At 47.3% G+C, this 22062-nt stretch overlaps 1 protein-coding gene across 5 annotated transcripts in view; it reads right to left on the bottom strand.

Moving 5' to 3' along the window:
• Window positions 1–21665, bottom strand: part of DACH1 (dachshund family transcription factor 1) — a 457015-nt gene extending 435350 nt beyond the window's left edge. For all 5 annotated transcript variants that reach the window (XM_077344000.1, XM_077344002.1, XM_077344004.1 and 2 more), the window contains exon 1: window positions 20504–21665. In XM_077344000.1, the coding sequence (XP_077200115.1) occupies window positions 20504–21294 (791 nt within the window). In that variant the 5' untranslated portion in view covers window positions 21295–21665. The remainder of the gene's footprint in view (window positions 1–20503) is intronic.
• Window positions 21666–22062: the final 397 nt, after the last annotated feature.

The raw sequence follows: 22062 nt of genomic DNA, 5'->3' as shown, positions 1-22062 counted from the left end.
ACCCCCTCCCCATCGAGAAGTAAATAAAATGCCCAGCCACTGTTCACACATGCCACACTTGGGCAGGGAGAGATTCCCATCCTGCCATGTCATACCTCGGAAGATACCAGCCACAGCGACTGTTGAAATGTCAAGTATGAAACTGACCAGACCACAGCCACACAGCCTGGAAGACCCACAGCAACCAACTGTGTTTTTGTTTCAGGCCTGGATTTCAAGGTGCCAATCCACCAGCCCAGCATCTCCCCCAAACGTGGAAAGCTGGAAGTCTACTGCCCACTCACTGTTGGACTCCCAATTTATCTCCCCCCCTCACACTGTTCTTTCCAGGCTACCGTTCCACAGCACAGTTTGGGGGACACAAACGGCTCCAGTGAGAGCAGGGGAATAGGGGACGTTGCTTTCCGCCTGCTCAATTCCACTTGCATTCATAGGATCCAAGCTTCAGGATTTGGTAACAAAGAAACTAACCTACCCTCCCACTGAGTTTGCACCCTGAAAGGTCTATTTTTAAGCTTAAAACAGCACCTCCTTAAAACTTCCAAACGCAACCCATTTTAATAATTACAATGGGAAGGGGGAGGGGGGAATTTAATTTGTGCCAGGAGCAAAAACAAGAGATGAACTCTACTCTGCCTTGAGGCATCCCGCACTGTTAGGATCACCATCTTCCTACCCGCTAATCAACTCTAATCATCCAAGCATTCTCAGATGCAGGTCACCAGCAACACGCAAATGCAAGACTAATCGGCCAGTGAGGTTATAAACATAAAATTATAAAAATGTGCCTTGTGTGGCACACAAAGAAACTACTAAAAGGAGACAGAGCAATGTAAACAGATTTGCTTCTCCAATCACAAGGCAACAGGCCTCAAAAATTAGGACATATTTTCATCAGGACAGTAAATTTCTGAATTCTAGGTTCACTAAGCCAGGGGTAGTCAACCTGTGGTCCTCCAGATGTCCATGGACTACAATTCCCATGAGCCCCTGCCAGCAAATGCTGGCAGGGGCTCATGGGAATTGTAGTCCATGGACATCTGGAGGACCACAGGTTGATTACCCCTGCACTAAGCTATATACCACTAGGGCAGGCTTTCTAATCCAGGGTTTCGTTAAAACCTTGGGTTTCCTTACGGCTCTGAGTTTCCTTAATGGGTGACAGTTAATTAATTTTTATATATTCTTTAAATTTGTTAAATATTTATCAGGTGATGTGACTAAAAGAAGTAGTCAGAGACAGGGGCGCATGGCGAAGACTTACCTATAGAATCGCCGAGGGTCGGACACGACTGAACCGATGACATCACATCCTCATGACAATATATCATCATGTCAATCCTTCCCCCCTCCCCAAATGTTCAATGATGGGCCTGGAGGGGATGGGAAGAGGAGGTGCCCCAGGTGGACATGTACACAGCTATGCTTCCCAACCCTATTCTGCACTATCACGCCCAAGGTCACCCAGCTGGCTGCATGTGGAGTAGCGGGGAATCAAACCTGACTTGCCAAATTAGAAGCCACTGCTCTTGACCACTACAGTACATCAAGCTAACAAGCTTCTCTCAGTTGACCATAAGGTACATTATCACACTCACAAATCATTAACCACTATTTCTTGTACCAAACTTTCAGACCACAAAACTTGCAGACCAATGGATGAGGATAACAAGCAGGATCATTATGTTGAGAACACCTTGCGTCATGGGATGCTACTAAGCCTTAGAGCAGTGGTTGACAACCATCCTAAGGCCGCGACCCTTTAATACAGTTCCTCGTGTTGTGGTGACCTCCAACCATAAAATTATGCAAGTGTTCTTTCGCAGAAATTAAACCGAAACTGACCAATGGCCAAAGATCCATTGTTCATGATTGTATATAAATTGGTTTTTTTCTGGGGTTTCTCAGTTCAGTTCTGCCCCTTGTCCCACCATGCCAATCTCGCTCTTTTCCGCTGCTCCAGACAGACGAACACTCTATCGCGATCTACCCCGCAAGGCTGTTGTGTAGATGATGCATTCCCCCCCCCCTGGCCAAGCAGCTTGCCCTGCCGCAACCCCTGTGAAAGGATCATTCGACCCCCAAAGTGGTCCTGACCCCCAGGTTGAGAACCACTGCCTGAGAGGGAGAGGCAGTAAAACATGTTTGCTAACCTCTTCGTTTTACCATATTAGCGGAGTGGTTAAGAGCACCGGTCTCTAATCTGTCAAGATGGGTTTGATTCCTTATTCCTCAACAAAAAGTTGTTCCTCAACTCACAGCCAGCTGGCTGACCTTGGGCTAGTCATAGTCCTGTTAGATCTGTGAGGATATGCTTTGAACCAAAAGTTGAAATCATAAAAATGAAAAGGTAACTGCCCCCCCATTTTAAGTTCTACAACCCAGTCAGTCCTAAATGTGCTTACTTCAAAACTAGCAATGCAGCAGGAACGGAGAGTAGCTTTTCAGGCAGCTCTCTCCCAATAATGGTGAGCCAGTTTGGTGGAGTGGTAAAGAGTGGTGGTCCCTAACTGGGTTCGATTCCCTGCTCCCCCTCCACATGCCGCCAGTTAGGTGATCTTGGGCCAGTCATGGTTCTCAGAGCTCTCTCTTGGCCCCCCCCCCCAGCCAAGCTGCTTGCCCTGCCATGACCCCTATGAAAGGGTTGTTCGACCCCCAAAGTGGTCCTGACCCCCAGGTTGAGAACCACTGGCCTAAAGCATCCAGCTGCTGCTTGAAGACTGCCAGCGAGGGGGAGCTCACCACTTCCTTATGCAACTGATTCTGCTGCTGAACTACTCTGAATGTGAAATTTTTTTTCTTGATATCTGGTTGGCACCATTCGACATGAAGTTTAAACCCATTACTTCAGGTCCTATCCTCTGCTGCCAACAGGAATCGCTTCCTGCCCTCCTCCTAGTGACCACCTTTCAAAGATGTGAAGAGAGCCATCCTGCCCCCTCTAATCCCCCTCTTCTCCAGGCTGAACATTCCCAAGTCCCTCAGCGTTTCCTCACAGGGTTTAGTCCCCGGGCCCCAGATCATCCTCGTCACTCTCCTCTGAACCTTCTCAATTTTTCCCATGTCCTTTTGGAAGTGAGGCCTCCAGAACTGCACCTAGTACTTCAGGTGTGGTCTGACCAATGCAGCATGCAATGGGATGATGGCATTTTGCGATTTCAGTGTGATGTGTTTCTTGATACAGAGTCTAGTTAACAACATCCTGCAGCTCCCTGGGAGGGCCACTGTCACAAAGGTTATCTCATCCAGGGGCAGTGTTGTTTATTTTCTGTTCCCCCGGGCCATTGGACTGTTTTGTTCACCTCCCAGGGTTTCCCTGCTTTTCTGCAGGCTTTTGAAAAGAGTGCCTTGCTGTGAAGTTTAGGGAATTCTTGCCGTACAGCCCAGGTGGGCTGCTGTGTGGATAAAACTGTGGGTGCACTCCTCAAGGGCCAAAGCCTGTTTGAAGGCATGTCCATTCAAGTACCAGTTCTTGAGATTCAAGCATCTTTTTACTTGTCATTCCACAATCCAAATCTTAATACCACGATTGATGCCTGGATTGTGAAGATTAATATTTTATGGTTTCTTGTGTGCTATATAAAGGGATAGGACAAAAACGTGAACATTCAACTTCTCTCCCCGTCTTTCAATTCATTCACACGTATCATTACGGCATGAAATTGCATTTGTTGTTTCTGTTCTCACCTTAGCCCAGCAGTGTCCCAAGGACACAGGTTTGGATCCTACAAATCTGTTCGGTCTAGGGCACTCTTTTGACCATGCAGAAACCCCTGAAATATTTTTCGGGCTGCAAGGAACCCCCAAAGTGGTGACATGCCCATTCAGAGAAGTGGATGAAGGTAAGTAAGATACAAGAACCAGCCAATCAGTCAACCATCCACTGTGGAAAGGGACTAGGGCAGGGGTAGTCAAACTGCGGCCCTCCAGATGTCCATGGACTACAATTCCCAGGAGCCCCTGCCAGCGAATGCTGGCAGGGGCTCCTGGGAATTGCAGTCCATGGACATCTGGAGGGCCGCAGTTTGACTACCCCTGGACTAGGGCTACAGAGCAGCAGTGGAAGTGGCCTCCAGTGATGTGTAGTGACGTCAACAGCCGTCTGAACTTCTGGGAAAGGCTGTGTAACCCCTAGGGAGCTCTCACAGTACCCTAGAGCAGGGGTAGTCAACCCGTGGTCCTCCAGATGTTCATGGACTACAATTCCCATGAGCCCCTGCCAGCAAATTTCCCCTAGAATGTGGTTTGAAAGTCACACTGGTTTAGTAAGTGGGTCTCCTTAGAAAGAGCTGTATTTTGTACCCCGCTTTTTATTACCCAAAATTGGGTTACAATCCTCTTCCCTTCCTCTCTGGGAAACAGACACCCTGTGAGGGAGGTGAGGCTGAGAGAGGTCTGAGAGAACTGTGACTAGCCCAAAGTCCTCCAGCTGGCTACATGTGGAGAATCAGGGGAATAAACCCAGTTCTCCAGATTGGAGGCTGCCATTCTTAACTACTACACCAAGCTGGCTCTCAACCATTATACCAAGCTGTCTGTGATCATAATGTAGAATCTGTTGCCAGAGGATGTGGCAAATAAAAGTTTTGCAAAGGGATTAGATAGATTAATGGAGATTGTGAGGAGAACCTCCCCATTCTGAGGCACTAATGCTCTGAATCCCAGAGCCAGGAGGCAACATAAGGAGATGGCCTCGGCCCCTATGCCTGGTTGTTAGCCCTCCAGGGGAACTGGCTGGCCACTGTGTGAGACAGGATGCTGGACTAGATGGCCCATTGGTCTGATCCTGCAGGGCTCATATGTTAAAAATGACGAACATTCAAGATCACGCAGAGCAAGGTGTTGCGTGCAGATGACAGGGGTGGAACATATACTTCGTCTGGACAAAGTGCAGACTAGTTCTTGAGTACTCGGAGCAATCTGTAATGCTTTGCTTTTCATTTTACGGCGTTGACATATGTTTGAAATAGCAATGGTGTGCTTAGGCCTTCTGCCTGAAATAACCTTGCTTTATAAATATCTAAGAGTTGTTTGCTTTTTCTCCCTTCTGGCGACAGAAACTATAATCTGAAAATGCGAGTAGGGTCCCATCTATACATTACATGGACCCCGTGTTTGTTGGGGAACAACAACATCAGGAATTTGTCTTTACATGAGTTATGGGAGTTATGTGTCTTGCAAACCCATTCTGAGTTTTGTAAGCTGTGAGTGTAAAAATCAAAAGGGGGGGGGAGAGTTAGGGGAAATTTAGGTTCCTTGGAAGGTTAGCAGGATATCTTAAGTGTGACAATGAGTAATGTTGTCCAAACTCTACAGATGGTCCCATGCAACAGTGATCCCCAACCTTTCTGTGGCTGGGGACCGGCAAGGCATCGGGCCGCACCCGCGTGGGCCACGCCCACACAACGGGCCGCGCCCGTGGGCCGCGCCCACACAACGGGCCGCGCCCGTGGGCCGTGCCCGCGGATCGAGGCGCGCCCCGCGGGCCGCGCCCACGCATCGGGCCGCACCCGCGGGCGCGGCCTGCACGGGCACAGCCCGGCCCTGATTCCCTCTCCCCACCCTCCCGCAGTAAGAAGCTTCCCGGGCCGCAAGCTTGTGGCTTGGGAAGTTTTTTACTGCGGGGCGGGGGCGGGGAGAGGGAGCCGCGGTCCGGCGCCATGACCTTCGCGGCCCGGCACCGGGCTGCGGCCCGCAGGACACAGCTGCAAGCGGGTAATCCAGAGCATTCTCTTCATGTCTAGCAAAAGCAAGGTTTATTAGCACTGGACAGTACTCCTTGTAAATTGACTGCATACTCTATTTGGGACTACCCTTTGAAGACTGTGCTGAGCTAGAATACTGCTCAGAATCATGTGGCCTTGATACTACAGCAATTCCAAGGGCCACTGACCTGCTCAGGTGTCATTTTTTACCTTTAAAGCCATACATGGCTTGGCACTAAGTCTTCTACAGAACCGTCCTTTCCCATATGTTCCTGACTGGGAATTAAGGTCATGGGGAAATGCTTCTTGACTGGCCAATCATTCAAAAAAGCTCATTTGGTAGATACATAAGGGCCCTTGTGGAGGTAGCCCCACAATTATGGAACAACGTCCCTAGGGAAGTGCATCTGGCCCCCTCAATGTCCATCTTTCGGAGGCAGCTGAAGATGGGCAGTTGAAGACAGATCACATTTGGTTAAGTTGAAAATTAAATAATAATAATAATAATAATAATAATAATAATAATAATAATAATAATAATAATAATAATAATAATAATAATAATAATAATAGACAGACTGCTTGGTTTGGTGGTTATGGAGTGGAGGACTCTAACCTGGTCAGCCAGGTTTGATTACCTACTCCTCCACAGGCAGCCAGCTGGGTGACCTTGGGCTAGTCACAATTCTCTTAAAGCTCTCTGAGCTCCTCCTACCTTACAGGGTATTGGTTGTGGTGAAAGGAAGAGAAAGGTGCTTGTTAACTGCTGTACTCCTTCAGGTAGTGTAAAGCACAGTATAAATGTTTTAAAAGCCCAGGCTTCTGCTTCTTAAGAGTTGTTCTTATATGCTGCTTTTCTCTACCGAAAGGAGTGTCAAAGTGGCTTACAGTTGCCTTCCCTTCCCTCTCCCCACAACAGACACACTATCAGGTAGGTGGGGCTAAGAGAGCCCTGATAGTACTGAAGAAGAAGAGTTGGTTCTTATATGCCGCTTTTCTCTAACCGAAGGAGTCTCAAAGCGGCTTACAGTCGCCTTCCAACAGACACCCTTTGAGGTGGGTGAGACTGAGAGAGCCCTGATATCACTGCTTGGTCAGAACAGCTTTATTAGTGCCGTGGTGAGCCCAAGGTCACCAAGGTAGCTGCATGTGGGGGAGCAGGGAATCAAACCTGGCTCACCAGATTAGAAGTCCGCACTCCTAACAACTACACCAAGCTATAGTGGTTTACCAGCATAGGTGAAGTGTGATGTTAATCTGTGTTTTAAAATCTTTATTATGTTCTGTATTTTGTCTGTGTCCTAAGCTGCCTTGATCTCTATTCTGAAAAAAGTTGGCTAACAAACTTTTAAAATAAATAACAAGCTTTCCCCCACACCCATATGGTGAGGTCTTCAGCAGTTGTTATTTTGAAAAGGCTGAAGAAATGTATTTAAATGCTTCCTTCAGATAACAAAGGCTGAAGCATGCACAGGGAAGGTTCAGGCATCACGTTAACACAACAATTAAGCTGAACAGGCATGCAATGAGCTTGTAACCAAGACCACACAGGCACCTAGTTCTTTAGTGCACAATAGAGGAGTTCTGGTTTAAAGTACTCACCTGTGATTATCACAACTTAACCAGAGTTATGATCCCTTCCACAAACCATGGCCCTAAATCAGAGTTGAGCCCAGATTTGGAACCCCCATTTAGAAGAAGGGAAGTAACCCAAATGGCAGTAGGCATATCTCTAAGGAAACTGAAGGAAGTTTTAAATCAACATACTTTTATTATCACGTTCTGTGCAAGAGGACAGACAGAGCAAGATACATGCGCAGTCCTAGCTTCAAGCCAAGCTTACACCCAGAAATACACAGCCTCATCCTATGAACTCTTTCCTGGAAGTAAACCCCATGCAGTAGGAGTCTGAATAAACCTACTTGGGATTGTACGTTGACTTTATCATTTATTTACTAAATTTATATTCTTCCTTGCTTCCCAAAATGGACCCAAAGCAGCTTACACCGTTCTCCTCCCAATTTATCTTGGAGATACTGTGGGATAGGCTAGGCTGAGCGTGGGTGAGTGGCCAAGGTCACCCAATAAGCTTCCATGGCAGAGTGGGGATTCGAACCTGGGTTTCTCAGATCCTAGTCCAGGCTTTGTCAACCGTGGATTCGTGAAACCTGGGGCTTCTGGACAGTCCTGGGAAATGGGTGGGAGTTAATTAATCTTTACATATTTTTAAAGATGTGTTCAACGTGTATTGGGTGATATGACCACATATGATCTTGTCGACCCACCCATCTCACCCCCGTCCCAAAATGGCCAATGATGGGCCAAGAGGAGGTGGGAAGGGGAGGGGCCCCGGGTAGGTATGTACATACCTATGTTTCCCAACCCTGTTCTGCACAATTGTGCTACTTCCAGGGTTTCTTGAAGCCTGAAGAATGTTTTAGTCGTTTCTCAACAATAAATAAGTTGGAAAAGGCTAGTTTAACCATTATACCAGGGGTAGTAAAACTGCAGCCCTCCAGATGTCCATGGACTCCAATGTCCATGAGCCCCTGCCAGCGTTTGCTGGCAGGGGCTCATGGGCATTGCAGTCCATAGACATCTGGAGGGCCGCAGTTTGACTACCCCTGCATTATACCATGCTGGATCGGACACTATGCGACATACAAATGGAGCCACAAAGCGGCAAGAATATTTATGATGCTCTCTTTCAATACCAGGCTCTGAAAACCTACAAGTCTGCCCCTGATAGATCCCACTCTACCAACCATCCCACCATATTCATTTCCAGTATAATAAAAATCCTGTCCCCACAGAAACTGAAGTTGTTTTTTTTGTTTAGCAACACCCACCTCTAAACAGTATTATAACCTTCTCCTTAAAGCCTTGACAGACACAAATAGAATTCGCAGCTGTTGTTGAGTATCAAACCACCCCAAGATATTAATTCGGTTTAATCTACATCTGAAAGGGAACTGCAGTTTAAATATACCTCTCTCAAATTAAAAAAAAAAAAGCTGAATTAGGAAAGCTATATCGGCTCAAAAACCATGCTGTACATACACAAACCATTGCATTGATATGCATTTTTATTGCATAGGAAAGTCATTCCCTTGAACAGGATTTTAAAAAATCCTCTCAATTATAAACCAACAGGATATACCAACAAGTACAATACATTATTACTTGAAATATTTTTGTGCTGCCTTTCCACCCAGTGGATCTGCAGAGCAGCAAATGTTAAAAAAACATCCGAGCCAGACTTTCTCAATTTTTTTACTGTTGAGAAACCCCTGAAACATTTTTCAGGCTTTGAGAAACACCAGAAGTGACACAATCATGCAGAATATGTTTCGGAAGCTCAGCTGTTTATGTGCCCACCTGGGGCACAGCCCCTCCCCACCCCCTCCAGGCTCATCATTGGCCATTTTGGGCAGGGGGCACAGGTTGACATGACCACATATGGTCATTCCCTTCCATGACTGACAAATCTGACCTGCCCAGGGATTGTCATTGTTGTTCGGTTAATAACACTGTTCTAGTTGTCATGTTATATTATTATATTAAGCTATGTTATGTTATGATTGTTATTTATTACATTATTATAATATTCCATGTAAGCATTCCACAATGTTTAATTTAAACTGCCCAGAGCCATAGGGAAGAGTGGTATAGAAATATGAGAATGAATGAATGAATGAATGAATGAATGAATGAATGAATGAATGAATGAATGAATGAATGAATATTGCCCAATAAACATTTAACACATTTTTAAAAATCTATACAAAATTAGCTCCCACCCATTCAGGAAACCCTTCCAGGGCCCTCAGGAAACCCTGGTTGAGAAAGCCTGAATCTGAGCAAATAAAAACCAGGAGGCAGGCCAGCAACCATTAATGGAGGTCATGATAGATGAAACCAAAGCTTGGCAAAAAAATGGCAATAGAGGGAGACAGATGAATCTCCCTGGGGAGGCCAGAAATGGTGGGGACCATTTCCCATATTTTGTTTCACAGCACAGTTTACGAGGCACAAAGAAAGTAACTGGTAATGTCTCACTTTAAGCCCTTGGAAAGCTATTTGAAATATGCGGAGGAGCCTACTGAGAGTCTGCTTGGATGACAGGTCGAAGTCGTTCTCAAATGAAGTGGCAAAAAGTTTGCTTTCTAGCATCTAGAAAATAGAAAGTTTTAGTCGGACATAGCAGGAAACTTTAATGTTGCCATACTTTTATATTTTACCATCGATATTGTCCTTTTTAGCTGATGTACGGTAATGATCAAACATATTTTATCTGCTGGCTTTTCACTGTATTAATAAATCTGATCTCTGGGGAAGGAATTCCAACGTTTTGGTGCCACGACTCAAAAGGCCCTTTCTTAGTCTGCCACCCATCTAGCTTCAGAAGGCAGGGGGAACTGAGGCAGAGCATCCAAAGGTGACTGCAGTCTACAGGTTCGTCTCCTCTTTGCCATCTCATTCTTTGACTGTGGGAGGCTCCCCTCAAATATACCCCCAGCCAAGGCCAAAGGACAAGCGGAGTCATAGAGCAAAAGTGAGTCTTCAGCTGTTAGGTCAAATTACAGTGATGGCTCGGAGGAGCTTTAATTTCAGTCCCATCTGCCCTAAAAGTGCTAAGCAAACTTTGGCCCCTGAAATCCTGACTCAAGGCCAATCACATGTTGGGCTACGCACAGTGTCAGGATCTATCAGGATGGGTCAGCTGGATCATCAACCTAGAAAGGCAGAGGAAAGAAAGAGGAAATGGGTTTTGTGATTAAAGTAGTTCACATATTTAAAGGAGACCGAATTTCCTAATAGCGTGCAGTGCAATAGGAAATTACATCTGGCTTCTAGATCTGAGGACGATTTCTTCCTGGAAACACACAGATATTAGAAACAATTTTCTTTTTTTGTAGAACCACCCTTGCCTACAAAAGCAAGCTGTCCATTGTGCCTTTGGCTACAATCAAACAATAATTTATAGCGCCAGATTATTTACCAAGCAAATGTTTTTGCGAAAGAAAACATGCAACACCACAAGCATGCGAAAATCTATCCTCCTAGAAAGACGTTCCAATGGAACCTGAAGCTGCGGAACGGTTCACCAAAATAAAGCCCTCCGTATCAAGCAGAATACCAAAGGCTAGGACCAACACAAGCTGACTGATGCCAATGGGAATCATTCAGAAAGAGAAATCTAAGGATCTGAATTCCAGATGCAGTCCATCTCACATTAAGGTTGGTACTTGAGCCACCTATAAAAGAGAGATTATTTGGAAACAGCTTATCTTTTGCCTACATCCCTGGTCATTGCGTTTCCACACAGTGAAAGGCAAGAATTATTATCCCTATCGTTACATCAATATCTAATTCCTCCGTACCCTGTCTTTCTAAAGCAGCTCACATCAGTTTTTCTTCTTTTATAAATCCTCACAGCAACTCGATGAGGTAGGTTAGGCTGGGAATGTGTGAATGGCCCAAGGTCACCCAGCGAGCTTTCATGGCCAAGACAGAATTCAAACCTGGGTCTCCTAGATCCTACTCTAACACTGTAACCCAGTGACTCCCACTAGGGATCCGTGGACCCCTGGGGGGCTGTGGAAGCTCCAGCATGGGTCTGTGGCCTTTCCCCATCTGCCTTAGTGGGATCAGCCAAGAGAACCAGCCAATTCCACTGCGCCCCTCCTCCTTCCCAAGCTTGAGTTCTCTCAGGCTTTCTGCACCTGGAAGGGGGTGGAGTCTGCATGCCTACTCCCACATTAAATGGCCTCCTGTCCCTTCCTCCTCAGTCCTCCTTGAGCCAACCTTCTAGCACCAGTGGTGATGTCACTTCTGGTGAAATGTTACTTCCAGGTAGAGTAGGCTGGGATGAGTAGCCAGCTGACATGACTTCCAGGGCTCTTTGAGAAATTATTTCTGGAGCTCCTCCATGAGCAAAGGGTCGAAAAAGGCTGCTCTAGAAACTACCCCTGACCTGGATAGCCCAGGCTTGCCCGATCTTGGAAGATCTTGAAAGCTAAGCAAGGTTGACCCTGGCTGGTATGAGCGGTATTTCCTCCAAAAGACACTAGAGTCAGGACGTGAAGACAGGCAATGGCAAACCTTCTCCAAACATCCCCTACCTTGCTGCTCGACAATCCTCTGATTGCCTGACTACACTATACACATGTCAGATGATAAACAAGTCTAACCACTACACCGCAGTGTCTCTCTGCATTCACATTTTGGGAATAAACTGTTAGAATACTTTTAAAGTTTTGACGATCAGACAATCAGAATAGCATATGCACCAATATTTTTTTCTTTAAAGAGACACTGATTCCGTGTTATCCTGCAAAAATTAGTGTGAAGTCTTTTATTCTAAACTGAACGAATCCACTATGGTCAATACAATCCAAAACTGAATTAAGTAGCAGAACTTGAGTTTCGAGCCCAACTGTAACTATGACTCAAGATGCAGAGTGTAAAAATTCATCAAATACGCATAAAAACATAACTGAGTTCTAAAAACTGACCTTGGTAAACATTTATCTGTAAAAGAAGAAGAAGAGTTGGTTCTTATATGTCGTTTTTCTCTACCTGAAGGAGTCTCAAAGCGGCTTACAATCGCCTTCTCTTTCCTCTCCCCACAACAGACACCCTGTGAGGTGGGTGAGGCTGAGAGAGCCCTGATATTACTGACAAAAAAGTTGGTTCTTATATGCCTATTTTCTCTCCCTGAAGGAGTCTCAAAGCGGCTTACAGTCGCCTTCCCTTTCCTCTCCCCACAACAGACACCCTGTGGGGTGGGTGAAGCTGAGAGAGCTCTGATATCACTGCCCGGTCAGAACAGCTTTATCAGGGCTGTGGGGAGCCCAAGGTTACCCAGCTGGCTGCATGTGGGGGAGTGCAGAATCGAACCCGGCATGCCAGATTAGAAGTCTGCACTCCTAACCACTACACCAAACTATAACAGAGGGAAGGAAAAAATAATTCAAGACATATTTACTCCCGAGTACACCTTCCTGATCTTGGTGAGACCTATTTCTAAACATACATGCACACAATTTGTCAGAATAAGCAAAGTTTCTAACAGCATCGATACTTCGGATTTCGTTCCTTTGGATCCAGCCAGTAAGTATTTGTGTTGTGTATATTACAACAGCAAGGTGGTTCAATAAATATCTACAGATTTGTTTTCCTTGGAACTGACTCCTATCGGAGAGGCCAGTATTTAGGAAATCTTTAATATCTGGTCTACAGCTACATTTGGACTGTCCACCTTTTATTATTTTTTTAAAAATTAAAAAATTCTACACTGCCTTGGCTCAGAGCAGTTCATACAACTACATTTAACAATAATTAAAACCAGCATAACATTTACAATATAAAAACATAGTAAAAACAATAAGTAGTAAGTTAAGCAGCATTTAAGTCGTAGCAGCCTCCTGGTTATTCACTGTCCATAAATCCCCCGACTAGATGTCTCCCTGTGGGCCCCAATCAAAAGTTTGGCCCCAATCAAAAGTTCGGTGGAAGAGTTCGTTCTTGCAGGCCCTGCGGAACTGTACCAGTTCTAACAGGGCCAGGATTTCCTCCGGGAGCACATTCCACCACATAGGGGCTGGGACTGAAAACATCCCGTCCCTGGTTAAGGCCAGACATACTTCCCTGAAGCCAGGGATCACCAGCCAGCTGGAATTCGCAGAGCAAATCGGGTGTCATTTCAATATGCAGCTCTGAAGGTAGTTGGTGAGGCATGGTTCCATTCAGAGGACTTACTCGCAAAAGATCTGCATGGGACCACAGCTTATGCCATGAAAGGGGATGGCGTCGGGTTTTAGGTAACTAAGGGATTATCAGCCAGGGAAACTTGGTACCACTTGCACCAACATGGTGTCTTCAAACTGACAGCGCGAATGTTTGAGAAGTACCATGATTGACCGGCTCTTGTCCCTGTTGTGCTGCAGCGAACAAGCTTTGCTGCATGGTTGTCTTCACACAGTAAGAAATATCACATCAAAGGCAACGCTTTCTTGCAATGCGGAGACCATCCTTAAAAAGCCACTCGCCGGCTAGAACATACGGCGACGCTAACTGTACAAATCAATAACACAGTCCCAGGCAGAAAGAACAACCGTTCTTAAAACCATGTCTATCATGCACCAGTTCCGCCCCCACCCCCTCCATAGGGTACAAACCATGCGCTGCTCATAGGCAACAGATCTCAGACAACGAAGATACAGAGTTGGGAAATGCCCAGTATTTCACAAGAGCAATATTACGGAGAAAGAAGGGGGGGGGGTAAGGAAATAACTTTTGTTGTTGTCAGCTGTTTCAAAATGTGATGCGCCCCATTAGCGCCCCTTGGCTTCGCACACAAAACAGGCACCGCAAACGTTTAAATCGCTCAAAGGAAACCTGCACATTGCATTGGTAGGTTTTTAATCGCTCGCCAGCACAAGCCGATGCTGCGTAGCTCTGCTTCTGAATGTTCCAGACCACAACAGAGAAAACTGCCATGCTTCTGATTGAAATGGATTCTCACCCAGTTTCGTAGCTAAGAAATCAGTAAGATCCGGTCTTTTCTTTCTTTTAAATGTCAGGCTAAGAACCTGGAATGTTCAGAACTCAGGATGTTGACTTAGATCTACATGGAAAGTTAAAGGAATTATATGTAAGTTCAGATCCATATAACAACAAGGAAAGCCTGGATACTCCTCCATATTTCACATTTGTCTTTAAAATCGTATGAAACATGGGTACAGAAAAGCACAAGATATCTGTGAAGCACATACTGGCCTAAGCGGGGTCCTACTGTTATCATTAACCGTATAGGTGGCTAAGCTTGCTATAAAAATGATGATATAAACTAGATGACTTTAAACTAATGAGATGAATGGGTCAGGAAGGAATTCTGAGGCCCTCTCCAACAATTAATTTGGCCATATATATTCTTGCAAATTTGACAGATACAGGATTGGGGGGGGGGGGGGTAAGGAAGGACTGCCACTAGAAAATCAAAAGCCACATGAAAATTAAGACGTTTGTAGTGCTTTGTAAGTGTTCCCGTTCCAAAACCATATTCCGCATTAACAAATAATGACTTATCAAAAAACGTGCACCACCTAAAAATAAAGAATTGGGACTGCGACAAAAGAAATTGGATCCCACACGGTATTTTAGAAAACGATTTTCCAACAATCCTTACCCTTTAAAATACTGCCCTTCTGCCTGTAAATATGAAAACACCGACTGAGAAAATGCACACACGGTTTTTGAGATGCTGCAGGATCAAAGCCACTTTTGAACGTGATCCTGGGACACAGAGGTTTAAAATTTGAAATAAAAAAGCAAGCTGATTACACTGAAGCGTGTCCTTTAAAATAAAATGCTACCCAAACTCTACATTATTGGGGGGGGAGGGGGGGATATGCAGGAGAAGCAAAGCTTTGGGAAGAAAGAGACCTTATTTTATAACTTGCTGATCTCCCTGGGCCACAAAACCCAAAGAAGTTCTCATTCTTGGGATCCCTTGCCAATGCCGGGAGCAATTCTTCACTGTGACTTTCTTTGCCAGCGCTCTCATTGAACGGCGTCTTGTAAGATCAGGCAAAGGTTAAGGGAGCTTGATCCAAAAGACAAGCCATGCCAGGCGAAGGGGGGGGGGCCTGAAAGAAGAGGGCTCTCGTGGCAGACCTCCAGGGCAAGGATGTTCGGCGAACCCAGCTTTCAAAGAACTAACGGGGGGGGGGGGTTAGCTGCATGGCACGCTGCGGTTTCATTCCGGCCATCATTCAAGCAAGCTGACAGGCCGTCTCCGATCCACAACGCTAATTAAATCACAGCATTCAGAGTCGGGGACTTAAAACGGGAGACTTTCCGACTGGTGGGATTGGGGGGGGGGGATGATGAAGGCTGCAGCCCCAAAACAAGCTTAGTGGGGAGAGCTCTTTCAATAGGACTGGCTTCCATAGACAGACTCAGCTGTGAAGCTGGCTTAAATCCAAATGTTTGGGGCATACAGGAGCTATGGACTGACCTGCCTGTTTGAATTTTGCCAACTTCTCGTGTTTTCCACAGATCTTTCTCTTTTCTTCCCCCTGTTCCAGGCCCTGCCAGTTCTTCAGCAGATCTCCTAGTTAACTTTTCCACACCTTTGGAGTCACACTTGGCCAACCCCACCCGAGGATTATCTGGATGCTTTAAACCGCATCCTTCCCAGGGGACTTCAGACCACTGTCCACTGCTTTATAAGCAAACGGAGGTAGATCGTTACAAATGGGGGGGGACGGGACTAAATCAGACTCATCCCCTTCAGGCATGTTGCAGTGGTGACGCCAAGCAAAGCTAGAGAAAACCCCATGTGCACACATTTTGGGCATGCACTTGTCTAAAACGTATACCAACGTAGAAGATATACATTTCATACAATGATCTGGATTTGGGAGGGCGAAAAGAATCTGAGAATAAAAACCACACATGCTTATCTGGTATTCTAGGAAAGTTCTGAACTGGGAGGTACAGCTCTTTGCAACAATATATTAAAAGGGTGTTTTTATTTATTTCATTTGGAATGTATGTTAACTGCCTTTCCACCTTAAGTGTCCTCGCAATAGCTAATAAATACGCAGCTAATAAACACGCAAAGTCTAAACAATCTTATAAGAAGTTACCATCAAATTACTTTCAAACAGCACACGAACTCAGGGGCATTGGGGGTGATCTAATCAGTTCCTATTAATATTCAGATATATTCTTACATCATGGGGAGTATCTGTACACGGAGACAAACCACTTTTTGCTTAAATAAGGTACAACATATCAGTCACTTGGGATATAGAGCTTACACGATCACTCCTCCTTAAAAGATGTCAATTTTTATACGGATAAAGCTGTTGTAAGTGCTCCATTCCAATTGATGACTAATGAATCAAAACATTCAAGGGGAACCAAATTAGATTATTATTCAAAACAAATTAATAGCTTTTTCAAAATGCCATTTGATTAAACAGTATATTAGCCTTAACTGAATCGTTAGCTTCATCAACTCTCTCACAACCAATGGCACACACACACACACCAAAACAAAACCCTGTTTTTTCTGGGTTGTCAGTTTGCTGAGACATATACAGAACAAGATGTTTACTGCTTCTAAATTAACATGTTATCTCTCCCCCATATAATTGTCATTTCTTTTCTTTTTCTTTATTTTTTTCCTTCTTTTTTTAAAGAAAACCAGAAAGATGCTTTTAGAGAAAAACTAATTCAGTGATGAGAGAGCCCGGCAATTTCCACCCTGGGTTCATTTAGCTTGTGGGGTAGAAATGCACATTACTGGACAGGTAGAGTAATTAATTACTACTCTGCTATTCATCGCTGAAAACCGGAACAAATATCAAAAAGAAATGTAGTCATGAGGAATCCCTTGGACAGAAGCTTGTTAAAAACCTTTGCTTGTCCATGTTTTTTTTATTCCCCCCATTAACTTCTTTGCTCAGTTCATAGAAGGAACCATTTCTCAGACTGACAGTTATCTACATTAATAATCCTTTGATAAACTTGATTACAACAGAGAAAGAACCCAAGACTGCCTGGAAGTTACTAAACTACCTCTTTCGGTTCATGCTATAGGTTTATATAAATCTGAGTGTAGGACTCGCGTGAAAACACCCTTGTCTTTAATGGCTCGTATAAATTAAGCCGCAGTATAGAAAAAAGTTCTGTTGATATACCCGCAGTGTCAAATCTGCAAATCTTAGATTGATGGTTTTGTACTTACACTGATATTCGGGTGCTAGCTCCCTTAATCCCCAATCCCAAACCAAAACCAGGAAAAAGTTCAACAGTGTCTCTTGCCCCTCTCCTATTCCAACTCATTGTGCTCAAATTGTTAATGGGTAAGGCTTATGCAGCACCAGAAAGAGAAAAATGTGCTTAAATAACAGGTGAGCAAGATAGCTCTCAACTTTCAGAAATGTTAGGGGGAAAGTTACACAGAAGTGTTCTTGACTTTCTAACTAATCAAGGTCCTTTTTTCCTCCCTAAAATTGGGCGTAACGCTGCTGGACTTGAACTTTCGGTTTGGTGGTAGCTTATTGGTCCCACTGTGGAGATGCCCTGTATGATCAGGCACCATCACTTGCCCTTCTCTTCCCCATCACCCACCCACCCACCCTTGTGTCAAATGGAGGATTTCACAGGATCCTCCTTTGACCGGCTTCCTTCTAGGGAAAACAGGTGGGTCAGAGAGGTGGAGCATAGGTGTCTCGCCAAGGAGAACATTGTTCACATGTTTAGACAACACAGCTTGACCATGCTAACACGATGCACAACATCCCAACCAGACAAATCTACTCCACTACACCCTTCTTCCCCCCCTCCCCCCCTACCAGTTTCCCTTTCTGGTTTCACTTGTTAGCTAATCTCTAATTGGCCAAGCAAGAGATCTTCTATTCCCAAATAATCTCCCTACTCTCAAATGCCAGACTGGAGTTAGAAGAATTATGAAACCAGGATTCTGAGTTGTCTCAGAAGTTAAATGCCAGATAAACCAGTAGCGTACCCCCAAAAACCCAAATTCCCTGCCCAATTGCCCTTTGCACAATCTTCAGTTTAGCCGAGGGTTTCTGGATCGAAAAGAGGGCTGACTCCAGATAATCAACTGTTACCCCAAAGAACAGAGACCGATTTCGATCCAGAAGAGGCATGAAAGGCTGTCAGTCACCATTTTAAATAGCAAAAGAACAAGCAGAACTGCCTTGCTGGTTAAAAAACCCCAAAGGTTTGGTCCTTGAGCATCTAATGGAATCTGTTGCCAGTTTATTTTACCTGCATCCAAAAGGTAATTGAAGACTGCAGGGTTAGACTAATAGGGAGAGAGACTCAAAACTAAACAGAAAAGACCAACACGTGTTACCAAAGGCACTTTACCCTTCATGCTGAATATCGGATCTATTCCCAGGAAAACAGCCACACATCCTAGCATAACAACTTGCACTTTTCATTAAAAGAAACACGGATGGAACCCTAAAGCCAAGCTTCTACGTACTACTCTTTAATTTAAATTGGTTTGAGAGGTTTTAATGAGGACACGCTTGCGTTTGCAACGATAACTCAACTGGTTTGTCTCATTTATGCTGTGCCTGTCCCCAAGCGTTTTTGTTGGTTTGTTCTTAAAGCTTGGCTTAAGAAACAAACCAGGCTTAAAAATAAAACAGGAACAACTGAACATAAACAAACATGTGAACATCCAAGCTCAATCTCTTGCAATTAGCCTGGGGCCAAAAGTGACTTTTGAAGCTCACAGCTGTGTACTGGGGTTGGTTGATGAGCAAATCATTTAATATTTAGGGTGTCAACCAAACAGCCTAAATATTTAATTCCCATCGCATGAAGAATCCAGCCAAGAGCCCAGCAGCTCTTCAGGAAAGAGTCCATTTCACAACTGATGCCCACTTTCTAAACAGGTATACCTTCTGGAGAATGGCCAGAGGTTCTGGATTATGGACCCAGGTATGACAACAATGTGGCACAGATAAATAAGTTTGAACACCTTCAGCAATGCATGCTTAGAAAACATGTAAATCAGAACACCTATTTGATTTATGGCATCTAAGTGACTGCATTATTTTTAAATTCCCTTTAGGTAAATTATCCCTTCAATGCTTAGATGGACGTTCGGTCTACTTGGTCAGCTTTTCCTTGACAGTTTAGGGTTCATCCTATTCACTCTGTAGGAAAAAGGGGTTCCCTCTCTGGCCATCCAGGGGGTCTGAGGCTCCGTTTTGGGACAGAGAGAGAACCGGAACTGAAAAGCACTGTTATAAGATGATCATTAGCAGTCTCTGAAAAAAGGAAGAAGTTTGCTCAAACTTTCCCACACTAGACTGCACCTAGACTCCAAAGCGGTAATAAGCCCTTTATCCCAAATGAAGAAACCTTCAATAACTCCCACGCCGTGCATGAGCCGATTCTTCAAACCCTTCCAGGATTAAACCATCAGTATAAAAGCACACATATTTAAAGGGTGTAAAGTAAGGGATTGTAGATTACATCTCACAGGCTGAAGAGAGTTTAGGGGGAAACCCACATTGGGACAGAATCCTAAAAACAGGTGCCTGGAACCTAGAATTCACTGTCCCTGCCAGCAGGAGATACCCCTGAATGCACACCATTCTAGGGATATTGGTCCCCCCACCCCATCCCAGAGCTAACCCAACCCCAGGTCCTCTTCCTTTCCGCCTGGCATATCAGACTAATTATAGTGGCAGACATTAGAGAAAAGGGGAAGGCTCTGGGGTGAATCTTAAAAAAAAATGAAGTCGTCCTCGAAAGAAAGAGTGCAGGCAGAGGGCGTTTTAGCATTTCTAACTTTTCCAAAGCTTGGAAACTTTTAGCCCGAGGGGAAGGGCAAGTGCTTCTGCCCATGTGCAAAGTGCTTTCCCTCCGGTGCAGGAACTGACTGGGCATGCCCGGGGAGCGCGTTCGGCTCCAGCACCCTGCGGCGGGGCACTCGTGGGAAGCGTCACGTCTGAACGGGACCCGAGGAAAGGGCAGCCCAAGACACGCTGTGAAGGGAGAAAGGCCCGGCGAAGTCCTCCCCCGCCCCGTCGAGCCGAGCTCTGGCTGGAAGTCTCGGGAACTTTCCCACCCCGCTCGGGGAGGATGAATTGAAGGGGGGGGGGGATCTCGGAACACGTGTCCCCCTCGGCAGAAGCGCGCCGCGACTGGCCCGCGCGCGAGTTCGCGGGGCGGCGGGTTCCGACGTGCGCCCGGCTCCCCGTCCAGCCCAGCCCCGTCCGCCGCCCGCTCACCTGGCGTTGGTGCAGTCGTTGTAGAGGGTCTCGAAGTCCTTCCTGGAGATGAGCTTGCAGCGGTTGACGCCCGGCTGGATGGCGCCCAAGCCGCGGAGGATGCGGACCTGCTCGACGTTGCAGACGACGGGCGTGATCTCCAGGCGCTTGAGCTTGGTGTAGACCGTGTGCAAGCCGCCCACCAGGTGCTTGAGGAAGAGGTCGAAGGCCTGCGGCAGGCAGATCAGCTCGCAGCCGTCCACCGTGAACGAGGCCACCTTGGCGCCGCGCAGGTCCACCATCTTGCACTCGTTGTTCTGCGGCGTGTTCTCCACGGGCGACGGCGTCGAGTACACCGGCTTGCCCGGCACGCCGGCCCCGGAGCCCGCCGCGCCGACGCCCACCACGCCTCCCGCCGACGGCCCGACGGCCGAGCCTCCGACGACGCCGCCGGCCGCGCTGGGAGCGCCCAAGCCGCCGCTGCAGCCGCTCTCGCCGCCGCTGGAAGGGGCTCCCGACGCCGCTGCAGCCGGTGCTGCTGCTGCGACGCCGGGCTCCGGCCGGAATAGGCTGCTGCTATTGCTGCTATTGCTGCTGCTGCTGCTCCCCGACGAAGAGGAGGAGGCGGCGGCTGCTGCTGCGGCGGCGGCGGCTGCGGCTGCGGCGACTGCTGCGGCCGTGGAAGGCGCGCCGGCGGGCGGCGAGGCGGCCGAGGCGGTGCTGGTGGTGGCGGTGCAGGCGGCCGACGTGGAGACGGGCGGCTGCGGGGGCACCAGCTGGCTGGGCGGGAGGAGAGGAGCCGGCACGGCCATGGTCACATCCGAGGCCGCCGCCGCCGCGGCCCCCCCCTCCAGGCGAAAGGACAGACGGGGGGGGGGGCGAAAAGTTGGGCGCCCCGGCGGAAAAGACCCCCGAAAGGGGGGGCAGGAGGAGGTGGGACCCCCAAGAAGCGCGGAGGAGGAGGTGGGGTGGGCGCGGGCGGGCCGAGGGTCCCGGCGGCCGCGGAGGCGAAAGTGGCGGCGCTCTGGCAGGGCGAGGGAGCCGGGGAAGGCGGCCCGCTGGGCGGCGTCAGCTCTCGCTCCTCGGGCTCTTCTCCGCCGGCGGCCGGCGCGGGTCTCAGCCTGGCGCTCTCGCCGTCGCTCGCTCTTTCTGGCCGCCGCCGCCGAGTTGTTGTTGTTACGCGGCTCCGAGCGAGGAGGGGGCGGAGCTCCGGCAAGTTGAAATACCCTTTGAAGCCGCCCTCGGACGCCCGCCCGCCCTCGCTCCGCCCTCTCTCCCTGCCTGGGATTAACCTAAATGATCCAACCAGGAACCCGCAGCGAGGCGAGGGAGCCGGGAAGCACGCGCGCGCACTTGGAGAGGGGGGACCCCCGGGGGGGGGGGGGGGCGCATGAGTCCCCAGATGTCGCCGACTGCCTGCCTGCCTGCCTTAGGGACCATTAGCTTGCACCGGGGTGCCCCCCCCGGCTGAAAACCGGCATCCCCCCCACCTCGACACACACCCTTCCGACTTAGGGTCGGGGGGAGGGACGGGGGTCGTCGCCCCAGAAGTCGAGGCACGGGTTCCAGTTGGGCGGCGA

Source organism: Paroedura picta, chromosome 6 (genome assembly GCF_049243985.1).
Source record: "Paroedura picta isolate Pp20150507F chromosome 6, Ppicta_v3.0, whole genome shotgun sequence".
Lineage (NCBI taxonomy): Eukaryota > Metazoa > Chordata > Lepidosauria > Squamata > Gekkonidae > Paroedura > Paroedura picta.
This window is presented reverse-complemented; position numbering and strand designations above follow the sequence as displayed.